Source organism: Onychostruthus taczanowskii, unplaced genomic scaffold (genome assembly GCF_017590055.1).
Source record: "Onychostruthus taczanowskii isolate IOZ18803 unplaced genomic scaffold, ASM1759005v1 scaffold87, whole genome shotgun sequence".
In the NCBI taxonomy this organism is placed as follows: domain Eukaryota; kingdom Metazoa; phylum Chordata; class Aves; order Passeriformes; family Passeridae; genus Onychostruthus; species Onychostruthus taczanowskii.
Window position 1 is genome coordinate 1,633,028 of NW_024506662.1, and position 18,080 is coordinate 1,651,107.

General features: G+C 41.1%; 1 protein-coding gene and 1 long non-coding RNA gene across 2 annotated transcripts; one reads left to right on the forward strand and one right to left on the reverse strand.

Annotated features, from left to right (window-relative positions):
* Window positions 1–91: 91 nt before the first annotated feature.
* On the forward strand, window positions 92–12,810 carry FBXO28 (F-box protein 28). Its single transcript, XM_041425137.1, has 5 exons — window positions 92–312; window positions 5,998–6,107; window positions 7,067–7,205; window positions 9,624–9,819; window positions 11,882–12,810. Exons 1-5 carry the CDS (start codon window positions 100–102, stop codon window positions 12,274–12,276), a joined length of 1,053 nt encoding a protein of 350 aa, XP_041281071.1. The 5' UTR covers window positions 92–99; the 3' UTR covers window positions 12,277–12,810.
* Window positions 12,811–13,018: 208 nt separating this feature from the next.
* LOC121346942 lies at window positions 13,019–17,994 on the reverse strand. Its single transcript, XR_005954146.1, has 3 exons — window positions 17,498–17,994; window positions 15,995–16,172; window positions 13,019–14,797 (listed from the first exon to the last, which is right to left on the reverse strand). It is a non-coding gene; the product is annotated as an uncharacterized LOC121346942 (long non-coding RNA).
* Window positions 17,995–18,080: the final 86 nt, after the last annotated feature.

The following is an 18,080-nucleotide window of genomic DNA, read 5'->3' on the forward strand; positions in this document are numbered from 1 at the left end:
CCGTGCGGGAATGCCGGGGCGGGCCCGCCGTGACGGCTGCGGAAGAGGCGTCACAGAGAGGCGGTACTGTCCCCCCGCGGAGGAAGGACGGGCTGCAAGATGGCGGCGCCGGAGGAGCGGCTCGTGTCGGAGGGCGAAGGCGGCGCCCCGGGCTCGGCGCGGCTCTCCCCGGCCCCGCTGCCGGAGGCCGCCGAGCCGCTGGCGCCCATGGAGCCGCCGCCTCAGAGCAACACGCTCATGGGGCTGCCCATCGTGGCTATCGAGAGCATCCTCAGCTTCCTGTCCTACGATGAGACGAGCCAGCTGCGCTTGGTAGGGGCCGCGGAGGGGAGGCGGCGGGGCGGGGGCCCCGGGGCTGCGGCCGGGACCCGGCTCAGCCCGCCCGGCCCGGGGCAGGTGCGGGGGTGGCGGCGGCCCCGGCGCTCCCTGGGGAAGGGGCTGGATGAGGTGGGCTGCGATGGGGCTTTATCCCTTCTCCGCTCTCCGTGTGCGCTTCCAAACACGCGTTCCTGCAGCTCTTTATACCGTCTCTGACTTCTTTCATTCCCTTCACGCTCTGTGAGAAAGCACCGGGCTGCTGGCGGCTCATTTCTCCTAGTGACTGGTTGGGGTGGGTAGTCTATTGTGTCTCATATGTGCGTTTATTTTTGCTTATAGGGTTTAAGCCTACAAGTGTAGGAGGTGGTGAGCCTGCTGCTCCAAGAATCCTCCCCTGTCTAGAAATGTGGGTCAAAAAAGGAGATGTAAAAAAAAAACCCAAAAACCAAAACAAAAAAACCCAAACCAAAAAAACCTGCCTGCTTCTTCCAGTCTTAGTGGATGTGTAATTAATAACATATAGTATTTGCACCTCTGAACTTGATAATGCCAAAAACCCTGCAGCTGTCAGTGAGGAGATCAATGTATATCAATATTTAACTGCCTGCATAAGGAGCCTGATGTAAACTATGTCATATTATGATAAGCTGTCTTACTGAACCTCTTATGAGTTTGTAACTGGAACAATAGTGAGGGAATTAATGCACAGCTTATGTAACCCTCAGTAAACGTGCATGCACTGTACCATTCCTATTTTAAGAACTTGATTAGTCTAAACTGGATAATATTACAAGTGTATTTCTGCAGGAAATTGGACTGCCTGTGTCCTGGATCAGTAACCTGAAGTGTTGCATCCCGACTGTAACTATAAACCGAAAGCTCTTCAAGCAGAAAATCTGTTCTCATTTATATTGCTCCAAGCACACCAGTTCCTAAATATTTCTAGAGTGTGCTGTCAGTCCCCTGAGGACTTCAGCTTCTTCTGTGAGAGTAGGTAGTGGATCTGTAAAAAAGATGTGGTACTTGAGAACCAGAGAATATCCTGAGTTAGGAGTGAGCCACGAGGATCACAAAAGTCCAGCTCCTGGCCCTGCACAGGAGATGCCCAAGATCACAGGTGGTACTTGCAGTTTGACCACTGGGAAGGGAAGTGAATCACATGGTGTTTGGATGTGCCACGTTTCAGGCTCAGAATTGCAACGGCAGGCACAGCCCGTGGCTGCAGCTTTCCCCTTGCGTATCGTGAGTGGCAGTGCCTGTGGGAGCTCTCGCAAGTCCACAGAAGGATTTTTCTTTCTCCAGCTCTGAGTGTGTGTAATGCTGTGTTGGCAGTGAAGGTGAGAGTAGGAAAGGTGAGGATGTCAGGACTAAACTGGCTATTTAACTCTCACTGGCGCTTAGGAAGTAATATGAGACACACCTCCAAGTTCCTTTTTCTAGAAGGGGATTGCCCCTTTCCGAATTTTCAGAAATATGCAAAACCAGACTTGATAAATACCAACTTGGAACAATACTGAGCGTAAAATGAAGGAAACTATTCGGTTGGTCTTTCCCTACTTTGAGTTTTTGAGTCAATGGCAGCCAAGAAAATTAATCTCCATCAAATTCCTAACAGTTCCCTTAAGCACATCAGAAGGCATTATGAGCATTCCTCTGAGAAGAAAGTAGCCTTTTGTTAACCAGCAGTAATGTAAAGAACCAAAGCCTTCTGGTTTGAGCCCATAAGCTTGATCAGCTGGGTCTTTCAGGTGGCTGTTCAGAGCTGAAGGTGTTCTTTGGCAGTTCACTGAGAGGCAGAATGTTCTTATAGCTCCAGGTGCTTTTGTCAGAGAATTAAGGTAGCTTTTAAAAATAGTAGTGCCCAGGCATAAATTCAGAATGAAACTTCATTACTTTGGGATTTTTAAAGGTGGTGGGTAGCCTTTGGCAAGACCTGCGTGTTCCTGCTCTAAGAGCTGCCTTGCACAAGCAGTAAATTTTTGTTTTCCGTGAGGACTGACTTGAGCTGCTTATCAAAGATGAATGAGTGTATCTTATAATAAGTAGTATTGTGCTAAAGATACATTGCAGGAGCACATTAATTGAATGACAGATATGAAATTGCTCAGCTCTCATGCATATTAGAAACATGCCCAAAAGCAGCCTCATTATCCCTTAGAATGTGGGATTCCATGGGATAAAGCATCTTGAGGAAGGCAGGAAAACCCAGGACATCGTTTGACCTAAACAAAGTTTGATCATACATGTTTAGACAAAAAAATGTGGATTCCCTAAACCAATAATTTTGATGCATTTTCTGGATTCCATCGTGGAAGGAATGTCTTATTTTGGATCACCTTAGCTCAGTGAGCCATAAAAAAAAAAAAAAGTCTCTGAATTGAACTGGGCTTGTATCTACAGTGTATACAAAACAACAGACTGAGGAGTTGGCTGGGTGGGAGGACATAGAGCACCAGAATGTTTTCAGATTGAAATGGAGATAGGAATGTGCATTGTTTATGTAGAGCATAATGAGGAGCATAATCTCAGGCATAAGATCCAGAAGTCTTTTTTTTTCTGTCCCCAAAGGATGAGGTAAAGAACATTTCCTGCTTGTGATGATTGCCATCAGACAAGGCAAAGCTGTGGGCCCCTCATTGTGCAAAAAGCACTTGCTTTCCTGAGCATAATGCTTTCTGTATTCCTGGGGTTACTGTGTGTGGAAGCATAAATGAAGCTCCTACAGGTTAAGCAGTGAAGTAGATCCAAGGAGCAGAGACTAAACAATAGGTATTCAGAGAGCAGTCATGTCTGAAATGGGGGAAATCTTGAGCCCTCAAACTTTTGTCCACACAAAGTGAATGAGAGGAAAAGCAGCAGCATTTTGCTTTCAGCCCTTCTGAGTATTTACTTCATCTACTTCCTCAGATGATCCCCATGAGAGAAGCACAGAAAACCCCGAGGATGCCAATGTCTGAAGCTGTACTGTGCATGCTGACAGGGAAGCTCACTATCTTCCAGCTTTTGAAGGCTCCTTTTACAGGGATGTTTTCAGTGACTTGCAGAAGCTTTGAAATTTTTACTTCAGTGCGATAATAATGAAATTCTTAGATTCCAGTTTCTTTTTCAATCACATGTCTGAGCTTGGAAGGGCACTTCCATTCAGGCTATTACTACAACAAGCATGATTAAAATTACACAGTCCACAACCTCCTTCCGTGAACACTCTGAGAAGGTTATCTTGGATTCTGCCACAAGTCAGAATTACTTAGATTCTGCAGCAAACTTGTGCTTATTTCCTGCACAGCACAAGTAAGGACTGATAGCCTTTGGACAGCATGGCCTTAATATTCCCAGTTGCAGCCAGTCTATATTTACAGGCATTTCTCTTTTAAGGTTTCTTGATGAAGTTGTAAGCATTTTGCCACTTACTTTACCCTAAAAAAGGCATTTTATGGACCATGGTGTCAGTGTACCATCTAAGAAAAATAACATACATTGAATGTAAATACTCTAGGATGTTTTGTATTTGTTGTGGAGTTGGTTATCTGGTAGTGAAGCTTGGAAGAAATAAAACATGTTTTTTAAGGAGATTAGTAGATTGTGTCAGTTTGTTAACAAATGAAGTGGAAAATTAGTTTATAGGATCAGAGAAAGCTTTTATGTGATGTTTTATCACATAAAAGTCAGCACGTGAAGAAGCAACCTCTCCTTCTGCTTTTTACATGGGTTGGAATACCTTTATAACCCTGAAACTTTAACACAGGGTCTGGTTGGACTTGACCTTTGAGGAAACGCAGCCTCTTTCAGCTCTGTGACTAAAATAAGAAAACATTCACCAAAATTGCAAATACAAGGATGAGGAAATTCAATTTATGATCTGTTAGAATACGTAATATCAAACTGTCTTGGATGGCTATGGACACCTAAAAGTGTAGTGATGCTACTGTGCAGTCTAGAAGAGATACATTGTTCCTATAAATCCAGGTGCTCTGTGGTTAAGTGGTGAACTAGCTGAGAATTATGAAATGATTGGTAACATAAGTTGCAAACAAACACTTTTGATTTCTGGTGGTCCCGGAGTTTGTGTTCTGGACAGATTATTGACTAAATATGGGTAGTGTCGAGAAACTGGAGGAAATAATCTTTCCTGCTGTGTAGGGCAAGCAGAGGAGGAAGGCTAAAGCCCCAGCGCGGTTCGCGTGGTGGCTGCAGCTCCTGGGGGGCCTCTGCCGGCAGATGTCACTGTGCTCGAGGGTCAGACCCGCTCTGCCGCCTCCGAGCGCGGAGCTCAGCCTGGCTGGAGATGTTTTCCTCTGGTGACTGCAGAGCTGACGCAGCCCCGTGCAGCTCCCAGTTCTTGCTTCAGGGATTCGGTGCCTTTAGAGCTGCGAGGAAGCTGCAAAGCCTTGACTCAAAAACGATTTAAATCCGCTATGAGCTCAGGGAAGAAAGAACGATTTCCTCCTTCCTGTAGGAAGGGCCAGCGTTTTTCCTGATACACAGGAGACGATTTAACTGGATCACTGAATGTGGGGCAGAGTGTGCTGAGACTCTCCCTCTGCCGTTTGTCTGTCTGATCCTTCTTTGTTAACCAGAAAAATGTAATACCGAGGAGCACAGGCAGATCCACAGTCACTGCTTAATGGCCTGTGCATACAGACCTGTCTGAAAGTGGTCAGTTCTCACAGAACCTGGCACACAAAGCAGAACTTCTTTCTTTTTATGCAGAAGGCATTACACAAAGTAATTGCAGGTTTTTCTGGGAGAGGTGAGAATCTTCTTCCTCAAGGTATAAACTTACATAGACTTTAAAGTTATGAAAGGGTAAGTGTTTATTAAAAAAATAGAAAGCCTATTTATTGGTAAGTGGGGTCACAGTGGGAACTGTGGACTTCAGTACCTAAAAAATCCCAACAAAAGCAAAGCTATTTCAAAGAACAGTTGGGTCACTAAGCTCTTGTATCTTCAGAACTGAATAGCAAGTGCTTTAAACTTTTGTCTGAGTTGGCTTTGTAACTGGTAACTTTGTGAAGGTTTAACTTTAGCAGTTTATTATATCTTCTGCAGCTCTTCATGCCCCTTCTTCCTAAATCTGTGGGGCAAAAAACCCCTGAGACTACTGGTGTCCAACAACAAATAAAGGAATCTTTTAAACAGAGGAGAAGATACTTTCTTATACAAAAAGGAGAATCTTGTTCCATGTGCAGTGTTTTCCATGTGTTTTTAAATTTAATTGTGGTTGAGTTTAAAAGCTTAAGCCTTAAACACTGGAAGAAAACCACTGTGATTTCTTGTCTTTAAAGGTTTCTATTTTTGAGACTAAAAAATATTAATTTTATCTACCAGAATCACACTGGAGACTATGCTGAAAGCCAGGCATGGGCATTTGCAACTTCCATTAAAATCAGAGGAAATTGTATTTGCTTCTAATAGGTGGCAGTCAGCCTACTGTCTCTTGTTAGGCAAAATCAACAGATTTATTTGTGAACTGTGTGAAACATAGCTGCTCCTTTTTGGAGTATTGTGATCTTTGGTGGAGATGGGAATGCCGTAATCTCAACTGCACTTTTTGCTTGTTGAAATGGAGCAAAAAACAGTAAGAGAATATTTTGCTACCTGGCAAGTAGGGATAAGATAATAGTAAAAGTGAGTTGTGGCCTTAATTGAGCCTTAAGATTTCTTTTTACTTAAATACAGGTTTGTAAACGAATGGACTTGGTTTGCCAGAGAATGTTAAATCAGGGATTTCTGAAAGTGGAAAGATACCACAACTTGTGTCAAAAGCAAGTTAAAGCTCAACTTCCAAGGTATGTACCAGTTAAAACTGGAATTAAATTTAAATGTGTTAGATTCATTTAAGCAGATTATTGAAGAGGAATTCCTTTCTGGCTAATTCTCTTATATATCTTGAAAATTTGAGTTACATTTGCCTTTATTTATTTTTTTTTTTCCTAAAACCACCTTGAACCTAAGATTTAATTACAGAATAGTGGTGTGAGAAGTGTGTCTGGTATTTCAAACAGAGAAATCTGGGTTCTGTATTACTCAACTCTTCTGACAAATCAAAGGAGGATTCCTGGGAATGAATAAATGCCATTCCTTTTCAAGAACAACTGCCTTCACTGATTATTTATCAAATATTCTGCTTTTTTTTAAAGCACAAGGTTTTTCACTGGCAAGGACTAAATGGGAACAAGGAAGAGGGATTTGACATGTGAGCATTACTGGGAACTGATTTCTCACTAAAGCAACGTCTTTCTTCCTCTTCCCAGTGAATAAGTGCAGCTGCTGCTGTGTCCTATCATATTTCCCAGTCAGAGTGAAGAAACTAAATGCTACTTAGCATAGAGGTCCTTTATCAAAAAGTGTTTCTATCTCAACCAAAACTTCTTAGTAGTTCTTCACTATGTAAACTTCACTACTAATTATTATTTCAATTGCATCGAAGTACTGACCATACGAGTGGGTGGGATAAATATATTCACTCTGACTCAGTGGCTGCTGCTAGTTAGTACTGCAGCCTTGTTCTTAAATAGTCCTCAATTACATACAAAATTTATGGAGCACATAAGGTATAGTAATTACTTAGAGAACAAATTTTGTCTAAGAAAGTTTAGTGCGCTGTTCCTAGCTGGGTCTCAGTATCTGTTATTTCTGTGAAGACAAATGTTAGTGGTTACAGGGTTTTAAGGGTGAAATTAACTTGACAAATGTTACAGTTGGATTTTTTTGTTAAATCAGTGTCACCTTGTGGTCTGTCTTCCAGACGGGAGTCAGAAAGGAGAAACCATTCATTAGCTCGCCATGCAGACATCCTTGCTGCTGTGGAAACGAGACTCTCTCTCCTAAATATGACTTTCATGAAGTATGTGGATTCCAATCTCTGTTGCTTCATACCTGGAAAGGTAAAATGCAGACTGTATTATGCGAATATGTATCTGTGTTTAAAATATAGGATTGTGTAACTTAACCTGGCACAGCTGGGGAAAATTGATATTTTGTGTGTGTGTGTATATATATTTATATATTTTTTTAACATATATATACACACACTTGCAAATAAACCTATAAGCCAATACTCTTGTTTTATCAGGCAGTTTGAAATTAATAAACCAGGCTGTATTTAAATATTAATTATTTTAAATTAGATTTCTATTTGCCCTTAGATTCTCTCTTGATTCTGATGTTTGACTTGTGGTATATTCATCTTCTACAACCTTTTAGAAAAACACATGTGATCAGGCCATCTGAAGCTGTAGTAATTTAGATTACACATAACACTAGTTACTCAGTCAGTCATGATTTTAGGCACCTTCTTAAGGGTTTGAGTACTTCAGGTTAATTGAATTAAGGTATTTAGTATGTCAAAACACTGTTCAGTATTACAGTGGATGGTATATTTTTGTACAGTAGGTGGAATTAGTTTTAAATGTAAAGTGTGTTAAATGGGAACATCATTGAACAGTTCTGGAGTTTTAGAATACCAGCCCAGCATTAAATATAAATTATGCAGGCAAGATGTACATTGGAGATATCGATGTTTTATAAGCTGTGAAATCACCAGTGCACAGGGGAATTGACAAAATCGTGCTCAGAGGAAGACTGCTACAGCTCAGGGATTAAGTGAGATCAGTGAACATTATCCTAATGCTCCATTCATTGATCTTCCCATGTAAGCTTTGGATATGTTGATGTTACTTTTTTGTGGGCAGAGAACTGAACTGCAGTGAGATGAATGGGAAAGTTATCTCTTGGATTCTGGGGAAGCATGCAGGCACTTATGCATACAGTGGTAGGCTAAACTGTGGGCATGGAATGTATTCTTTTCTTGAAGAAGTAACTATTTCTGTTACTCTTGTTGACTTGATATTTAATTCATTTTAAATTATATTCTTGTATGACTTTACATTATACTTTTATATACCATGTATTTAAAAAAATATACAATGTAATACAATGAAATCAAATTAACTTAAGTCCCTGATAGTTACATGGTAAATGGGATACTTTGAAAAAAATGTTGCTTTACTGTTCTGAAGAGTAGAGGGAAAGGCAGTATTCATCCTAGACCAGGGGTGTGCAGGAGTTGGGCAGGTGAGCTTGCTTTTCCTTGTGGGCACCAACTTGTAAGCACCTTTGATTTTATTTTGATACAACTGCTAAAAAGTTGTTGGTGGGGTTTTTTTTTAATGATTTACTTGGTGTGTGAGTTTCCTAGCACTGCTGCACTCTCAGCACAGTTACCAGTTCACCCATTAATTAATATTTTGGTCAATCAGATTCAAGGCTTAGTGTTCACTTACAGTCTGTGGTTTCCCTCCCACCTGCTTTGCTTTCCTCAGGAAATTTCACCAAAGAACTGTCAGGAAGTGAATTTGTGTTAGAATATGCAAATCCTGGTTTGAGGTTCAGCATTCTGTGTGATAGCAGAACACTGATGCAAGGTTTTATACTGAGGATGTTGTTGCTAATAGGATATAAAGTGGATGAAATTAGAGCAGTCATTTATTGTTTGATGAGAAACTTAGGTCTTGTCTAGCTTTTGGGACTTTTTAGCTAAGCTTCCTTTATCAGAACAGAAGGTGCTCTGTATTACAAGGTGTGTTCTTCACACACCTTATTATGTGTGTTCTTCAAGCATTCTTAATCCTGTGCAAAATACCTGTATAGCTTTGGCTAAGAAACCAGCACTCCTATCTTGACCTGCCTCAGATTTTAATTCATAAATTAGCAAGACTCCCTTCATCTCTCTGTATCTCTCCTAACTCAAGGGCTTTGTTTTCCACACCTGTCAAGAGAGTTTTGTTCTCTGTCAATAGTGAATTGATGTTTTGTAAATGAATATATTTTGGACTTAATCTGAATTTGCAATATTTTGTGTGTATGGCAATGGACTCAAGTAAATATTTACAGCTCTTCAGGCTGACATAATGCTAATTCTTGCTACTCCAATTCTGTTCCATGACTGGCAGGGGTAGTGACTGCTCTGCTGTAGGGCTTCTTGCTTCAGGTTTTCCTGAAGGAAATGATCATGCTCTGCTGAGTAGAGATGATGTAACTTGCAAGCCAGCTGTGGCTGTACTTCACATTTTACCTAATGAGCATTATTTCATGACTTTGAAGAGAGCTGTTGTGATAGATTAAATGAATAGCTTCTCTGATAAATAATGAGCAACACTTCAAAAAGCTGATCTGGAACTAAAACACACAGTGGTGTGCAACTGTTATGTGGTAAAAAAACCCTAAATATGCCAGAATTCCTCGAACAAACTGAAATAATCTTGCCTTTATCAGAAAATCCTAATTCTTCTTAAATGTTTTAGGTAATAGATGAAATTTATCGAGTGCTAAGATATGTAAACTCCACAAGAGCTCCTCAGAGAGCTCATGAAGTTCTTCAAGAACTAAGGGACATTTCCTCCATGGCTATGGAATATTTTGATGAGAAGATTGTTCCAATACTGAAAAGAAAGATGCCTGGGTCAGATGTATCGGGACGTCTAATAGGAACTGCCCCAGGTATTCATTCCAACATATAGTTAAGTTTTATTTAGTTGTTCTTTAAAAAAATCACAGCACTGTATGTTTTCTATGCTCCCTCCCTTAAATGGGAGCTTTATTACATAAATATTGGTGATACTCGTTTCTTAAGAATGCTAACTGAAATTCGTTTGCTTTGAAATTTAAGGAGCCTTTGTACTACTAGAAGAACAGTCACTGGAATGTATGTTAGAATTATGCATAGTGTGTATTCGTTAAACAAATGCTTTTGTGCCACCAATGAATGAGACTTTATTGCTGCATTTGGTTGAAATTTGGCACATGAGATGACAACTCGATGCCTTTTATTTTTAGGACAAGCTGCAAATGAATTTGACTAAGCTGTGGTAGTACATAGAAGGCTGGAATGGGCTTTTTTTACTTTACTGGGGGTACTATTTTTTTGCTAACAAGCAAAATAGTTAGAGGTAATAATGAAAAGGAAATTAAAATAACAGTCTATAAATAAGCCATTAAACTGGTCCTTCAAATACTCTGTCAGACTTTCTAGAACTTTTGTGAATCAAACTAAGGTAGTTGCCTCTTGGCTGAAGTTATCCTAATGGTAAAAGATTGGTAAAATTATGCACTAACAAGCAAAATAGTTACAGGTAATAGTGAAAAGGAAATTAAAATAACAGTCTTTAAATAAGCCATTAAACTGGTCCTTCGAGTACTCTGTCAGACTTTCCAGAACTTTTGTGAATCAAACTATAAGGTAGTTGCCTCTTGGCTGAAGTTATCCTAATGGTAAAAGATTGGTAAAATTGTAGAGTTTTTCATATACAGGATGTGTTCACATTTTAGGAACTGTGAAATTTAACTCTCTAGAAGGATAACTTAGTAAAAACCAGGGGGAAAAAATATATCTTAAGTAAAAACAATAGGCCTAACTGCAGATGCTTTTGTTTCTTGTATGTCCTGTCCATCTTTTTAGCCATAAGTGTGTATGCCACCTTTAGTATATCCTGCTAGTTGTATTTTTATTTTTATAATTATATACCTTTTTAAAATTTATATATGGGTTTACATTTTTTTAAATTATATGTGTTAGTATATAGAGCCTATGTATGTGTTAATATAGAGCCTCTCAGCTGAGGAAGTATTGCCCAAACCCACAGTTGATTTCAATCAACTTTTCAAGGCCAAGGCTTTGTGGTGCATAAAATGCCTCTCTCTTGTTGAGGGAAGGGCATAACCTCCCCAATAGCAACCCCTTAGTGTCCTGTAATGGTAGTGTGCTGCCATCCTAATGGGAAAAAAAAGGAGGAAAAGGAGGATGACTGTTCCAGACTCTTCTGTCTGTAGAGCACTTAAAGTTGCACCTTAATTGCACAGCATTGCTAGAAGACTATAATGACCGAAAAAGTGATAGATACCTTTTATGGCAGAAAAAGTGAAAGAAATTATACAGTAGCTGTTAGTCTCCTTGATTTGCAGGAACTTTATTAGAATCAACAGTTCCAAGCTCAGATTCCAGTATGGTTTTAGTGCTTAGGAGGAGTGATTCTAAAGAAGCATGGAAAATAAATTCCTTTCTTCTAAAATGTAAGTTATACCGAAATACCTTGTTAAGTTCCAAACTACAATTTTTTAGAACTTTAGCTGCAGCTAAGACAGCAGAATTTTGCTGGTCTAATGAAATATATTTATTCAGTCTTAACTATCCCGTATTAAGTAATTCAGAGATGTTTTGTGGGATTTTGTCTCAACATCTGTAACACTAAGTCTAGATGACAACACAATAGTTCTACAGTTTTTGATGCAGCAAAAGGAGGGGGGCTTATATACAGAAAATAAATTAGGAACTTTTTTCCTGACTACTGAAAAGCTGTAAGTATTTTAAATTAAACTGGTTGTGCTCTGAGATTACCACATGTTCTTGTTAGACACTTAAGTGACTGTAAATGTGTTTGCCTGTTCACATAACTTGCCATGGGTATTCAGATTCATGCGTGGGGAGTAGGGATAAGCAAAATACAAACACTGGGACCATTTCTACCCGCAAGTTGCAGAGTATTAATCACAGTTCTCTCTGAAGTTCCAGGGCCTTCTGCAGCACTGACAACAATGCAGCTGTTCTCCAAGCAGAGCCCTTCCAGGCAGGAAGTCACCAAGCTGCAGCAGCAGGTGAAAGCCAACGGCACGGGCCTGACGGCGCTGAAGCGGGAGATCTCGGAGCTGCGCGTCAAAGTGCAGGAGCAGCAGAAGCAGCTCCAGGATCAAGACCAGAAACTGCTTGAGCAAACCCAAATCATTGGGGAACAGAACGCCCGCTTGGCCGAGCTGGAGCGCAAGCTGCGGGAGGTGATGGAGAGCACAGTAGGGAATTCTTCAGGTTCCGGCTCAAATGAACAATCTCCCAGGAAAAGGAGGAAGGCGGTGGATTCCACAGACTGTCCTAGGAAATCTAAACGCCTTCGGAACAGAAAATAACTGGGGAGGAAATGGCGCCTTCAGGAGGATACACTGCTCTAGCAGCCCAAGCAGGCCTGCTTGTTGGGATACTGTGACCAGCTTCATGGTGTCACTTAGGCTGCTGGCTCTTCAAAACACCACTTAGACTTGAACAGTGATTTTCTTTCATTGACTTTTCCCCTGCTTTCTATATGGGTGGGCCTAATGCACAGAATCTTTAAGATTTGCAATAGCTACATACTAACCAGACCTGCTCTGTTATGTTTTGAAGGGTTAACCTTTTTTTTTTTTTTTGTGCAGATGTGTTTTGAAGTAAACTTATTTGTGTTTATGCATATGTTCACATGAAATCTTAAATAAATTGTCTTAACTGACTAAATGGTTAAGAGTAAAAACAGATGTCCTGTTCACTTGAAGGAAAGATCCGCTTTTAAAACCTTGTTTTTGAGAACTTGACCTTTTTTGTTACAAGTGACCTTGTCTGGAATGTCTGAAAAGTAGTTAATACTTTTTGGGGTTCTCTGTAACGAGTAAAACTGACTTCTTAAGCTACAGTATTGGTTATATATTTTTGTAAACTTCCACGGAAGGGCCTTCTATCCAGTCTTCACATGCACACACCCTGGTTCTAGGTCTTGGGAGCCATATTCTGCATTTGCATGGATAGATGCATGTACAGCTTAGTCAGCTTGCCAAAAGCACTTGCCTGAAACTGTTCCAAACTCTGGGAGAGAGCGCAGAGAGCTGTGAAGCAACTCCTTTGTTCCTCAGCCATAACTCAGTCTGTGCTTTCAGCACAGCGGCTTCCTCGCGGCGAGGCGGTCCGGGGAGGCAGGAGGTTTGAGCCCGGGCTGTGTGGCTGCCGCTCGCCCTGCCTGGAGGGCAGGGATCTATTGTTAGCCAAAGCTGGAGGATGGAGAGGCTGCCTGTGCGTCACTTGGGTCATGGGCCAACACCGAACACCTGCAGAGTGTCCCTGGAGTCACCAAGCTCTGGGGACATCATTTGAGTGAAATGCTGTATTATGGTAAAACTTAAACTATTTTGTGTGTCTGTGTTGGGGTTGGGGTGGAAATTTCTCTGTAACACTGATGACAATATTCTAAGCTTTCCTTAGCCTAAAAGGTAAATCACTTCAGACAGAGCTTTAATTTCTTTTGCACTTCTGTTTTGAGCTTGTAACTGGAAAAGCATGTCTTGCACTGTTCAGTCTCTCTGGTCACTTTAACCACCTCAGAGTTGTGTACAGTGATTATTCCCCCCCTGCCATCTGTATATTTTTGGAATCTTATACAAATACCATTGTCCTTGGTTTTGTTTTAATGTACTAAACTATGTAGCTTTATAATTTGACTTACGTTTTCTTTTTTCAACCAGCTGCTGCTTTGTCTTTAGGTGGTTCTGAATTCAACTTGGTATGGCACTGAAAATGCAAATGCTGCATTTTGTAGCTGTTTACAATCTCAATATTACTGCTGTGGGTTAAAGTGCAAGTTCATTTTGTATGGCTGTCAGCATAATCTAGAGGCTGTATTTAAAGCACTAAACAAATCAGAAGTTGTCTGGTCAGGTATTATATAATCGTGGTAAACTGACATTTTTCCTGAAACTTCAGCTGCAATTTTTACTTCTAAAACACAGTAGCTTGGTACCAGAAGTAACATTAGAAATGCCTAATATTTGACAGACATTTGGCTTTCAAATAAACTTCTCAAGTAGTTTGAGTCCTTTCCAAAAAAAAAAAAAAAAAAGGCATTTTTCTTAATAATCAAGGAAATTATAAAAGGCTGTCTGAGAGCAGACTTAAACTGTTGAAGGAGCACTTGCTTTTACTGGTTTATACAGCTCAGAATGTTTTTACAGGTAAGTCTGTCTTGGAGATAGATACCTGCTATTCAGCTTAAAAATACTGGCATATACCTTAACTTTTAAAAACCAATTTTGAGTCAAAAGGGTCAGCATGATGGCTAGAATTACCATGTGATACAAATTCATTGAATGGTTATTTGTGATAAAAAATTCCTGCAATGGACTAATTACCAGCTACTTGTGGTTAAATGCTTCCAAACAAGTATAAACTCGTGAATTTCATTTACTGAAAGGGTTTATTCATACATTTTGAATATTTTTCACTTCAGTTTCTTTATTAATTTCTAGAATATGCAGACAATTTCCCCTTCCCCACCATCCCAGTGTACAAATCGTTTCAGGATATCCCAGAGTAGCATTTCTGGATGTGTTGGGGAATTTCTGGATGTGTTGGGGAATCTCTGAGCTGGAAAACAACAGCCAGTTGTCATGGGAAGTGTTCTCTGGGAACCATGCCAGCTTGGAACCTTCAGCTCAAGGAAGTATCATGTGCTCCAGGATTGCAGGTGCATCCTGCTCCTCCATGTGCTGCCAGTGAAATGGAATGAGGCCCATGAAACTTCAGGGGTAGAGGGGATGGGAGCAAGGCAGCTCTGAGAAATTCCACAATAAAGGTACACCAGTGTTTGCTACTTCACATCCCAGAGAAGGAAACATCAGATGCTCTTGGCTGGAATGTACACCAGAAAAATATACACATGTTAAAAAAACAATGAAGTAATAGTTTGGACAAAACAGCTGAGGCATTAATTTCTGGCACCATATTGTCCCTTGTTAAACAAAAAGGATAAATTTTGCAATATGTGAACAAGCTGATGAATCACCTGAAGTAAAACTATATCTCTTTTCACTCTCAATGCCTGTGCACATTTATGTGAGTTGGTGTATCAGCCTCAAAGTAGTGTTGGTAGTGATTGGTGATTGTATCATCTGTTCAAGGGAGAGCCTTAAAACAGTGACACTGAGATGTAGTTTGCAAAATTACCTGAGAAAATGATTTATTTGCACCCACTGTTCAGTTTTAGTACTTGTATCAAGGTCTGAAAATGAAAAATCAGAGCTGTCAGGGAAAGCAATTTTAAGTGTCTTGTATTTGGTTTCTTAAAATAATTTAAAATTACTGAGACCAGCTTTACTGCTTTTCTAAAAATAGCACTTGCTTAAAAATTGCTTTTTGTTTCATAGTAAGGTTGGGGATTTTTTAATGAATCTGTGTACCTAGTGAACATGGTGAAAATAAGATGAAAAGATACCATAGTGGTACTTTTTTGAGGGAAAAGCTGTTTGTGACAAGGTCTTGCTTCCCAAACTGAACAGCTGCTATGTAACTGCAGTATGTAAGGACCCTCCAGACCTGGGCTAATGGATGTGGAAGTGCTGGAGGAAGAAAGAGTACCTGCAGATTTCACAGATTAAAGAACAGATGGAAACAAATGGATCTTGGTCAGTTCCTGATACTCAGCATTGCATGTTAATCACCAAATTCATTAATGCTGCAAAGGATGCCTGCATGTAACTTCTTAATGTAAAAGGTAAGACAGAATTGGACAGAAACTTGGTTGCTCTTACTCAGATCTTCTAACAGTGAATTGTAGGGAACACTAGGGTTGCCAAAGGAATTTTCAACATCAAGAGCCTCTTGAAAATAGGATGATGTAGGATATAATGGAATGTGTGTCAACACAGGAGAGGATTTTCTGATTCCTTGGTGTTCCTGATGCTTTTAAGAGGGTAATTAGCAAATTTCAGTGATTGTTACCTCATGAATTAGTAAATTCAGTTTGGACTGTTTTACAGCAACATGTCTGCTAGTTGTGAACTATTCTGTTCCACTCAAGTTGCATTTCTGTGCTACTTTGCACTGTACCTGGGCCAGCTTGCTTGTCCATGTGCTCTCCACTCCTGCAGTTCTCCTGCCTGGATCTCACCTTCCCCATTCCAAGGATGCAGTCCTGGCTTTGGTTCACATGTAAGTGAACATTCCAGGATTCTTGTTTGAGCTTTGTGCCAGCTGAAGACACAGTAGGTACTGGATCTCACTGTCTCTGGAATGGAAAACACCAGATACAAAAACTGTTGGCTTGCTGAAGACCTAATAAATCTGGATATGTAACAGAATGATCAAATGCAGTGATTAAATAGGGAAGACACCTCGCTCTCCAGTACACTTGGGCAATTGTCCGAAGCTTTCCTATTTAATATATTTTTATAGTTGTTTAAACCTTATTTAACTGCTCTGAAATGTTTAGTTTATAAACCTGGGATCTTCTGTTTAATTGCCCTACTGAAATTTGTGACCATTTACAAACCTATGTATGTTTGTAGTGCTGTAAACCTGCCTCTGTGTACTGAACTCCTGACGTGCTGTCACTCCTCCAGTGCTCCTGTCACCTCCTGCCACACTCCTTTTGGCAGGATCCTTCCTATGGATGAGGAGGTCCTTAGCAAAATGATGGATAGCAGTGCTAATATTTGAACTCCCAAGCAGAAGGGAACGCTGTCAGAAATGTTATATGTGTTGTTTGGAGTGCAGTGAGTGAAACGCTTGTGACCCCAGCGATTCTGCAGTCAGCTGCTGCACTGGCAACCCCAAAGCTTCCTTATTGTGAAATGGTCACTGACCAAAAAGTAAACCTGGCAAGGTCACAGAGCCTCGATGAAATCTAGACATCTGCTTTGCCTCTTATGCTGCGCCAGTCTGCACAGTTCAATTCTCTGACTGAGGAGGGAAAGGCTGAGCAAAACCTTTTCCATGTGTCACCTCCTTGCTGCATTTTTCACTTCTAAATCCCACCCTAATGTGCTGTAATTAAAATGAATGCAAACCAAACTATTCACAAAAGCGCTATGTTTTATAGATCCTGTGCTTTGCCCACCGCTTCACATAATTGCAGACATTTCCAAGTAGGGATTGAATTTCCCCTCCAATAGCCCTGTTGCATGTGGGACTTCCAGCAGCTTGTAGGCATAAGCCTTATGTACTCATTATTAGTAGTAAAATTTAAGTGATGAATCATAACTTTGAGATACTAATACTACCTGAAGATATAAGGCATAATTTACTTTGTGATAACAGCCTCCATTGTTTTTATCACTACTGCTGATTAGATTAATTTGAGTGGATTTTTGATCTACTGATATAGGTTATTACGAGTGAACGACTAAAATTCCAAGAAAGTGGTAGTTCAGCTTCTACACAGGGTAATCTTTCTCACTGAGCTGCCCACAGTCAGTGTTTTATGACAAATACAGATTAAATGGAAGTTCTTACAGAGGAGTTCGACAAAGAAGTTCTTCAAATATCTTACCACAAAAAGGGAAGGAAGTTCTTACAGAGGAGTTTGACAAAGAAGTTCTTCAAATATCTTACCACAAGAAGGGAAGGAAACAGAGACTTTGCTGCAGGCGTTTGGAGTTGTAGTTCGTTCAGTACCTTTAGGCAGGGGCCTGTAAGCACGGGGGCAGACCAGGACAGCAGCTCAAGGGAACGCGGGTTTAGGACGGCGGATCGCTGCTCCTGCCCGCTCTGAGGGCAGCTCCTGTCCTGAGGGCTCCTTCTGTCCCGCTCTGAGGGCAGCTCCTGTCCTGAGGGCTCCTTCTGTCCCGCTCTGAGGGCACCTCCTGTCCTGAGGGCTCCTTCTGTCCCGCTCTGAGGGTTGTTTCTCTCCTCTCTCAGGGCAGCTCCTGTCCGCTCTGAGGGTTGCTCTTGTCAACCCTGAGGGCTGCTCCTGTCCCGTCTGAGGGCTCCTTCTGTTCCGCTCTGAGGGCTGCTCCTTCCCTGCTCTGTGGGCTGCTCTTGTCCGCCCTGAGGGGCTCCTCCTGTCCCGCTCTGAGGGCTGTTTCTCTCCGCTCGGGGGGCTGCTCCTCTCCCGCTCTGAAAGCTGTTTCTCTCCGTTCTGAGGGCTGCTCCTGTCCCGTCTGAGGGCTCCTTCTGTGGAGGGCTGAGGGCTGCT

What these genes read in the sequence shown, in the direction of transcription:
- FBXO28 (XM_041425137.1), top strand. Translation starts at nt 100, where the DNA reads ATGGCGGCGCCGGAGGAGCGGCTCGTGTCGGAGGGCGAAGGCGGCGCC. An exon ending in AGACGAGCCAGCTGCGCTTG is followed by an intron (nt 313 to 5,997) that starts GTAGGGGCCGCG and finishes ACTTAAATACAG; the next exon opens with GTTTGTAAACGAATGGACTT. An exon ending in GTTAAAGCTCAACTTCCAAG is followed by an intron (nt 6,108 to 7,066) that starts GTATGTACCAGT and finishes TCTGTCTTCCAG; the next exon opens with ACGGGAGTCAGAAAGGAGAA.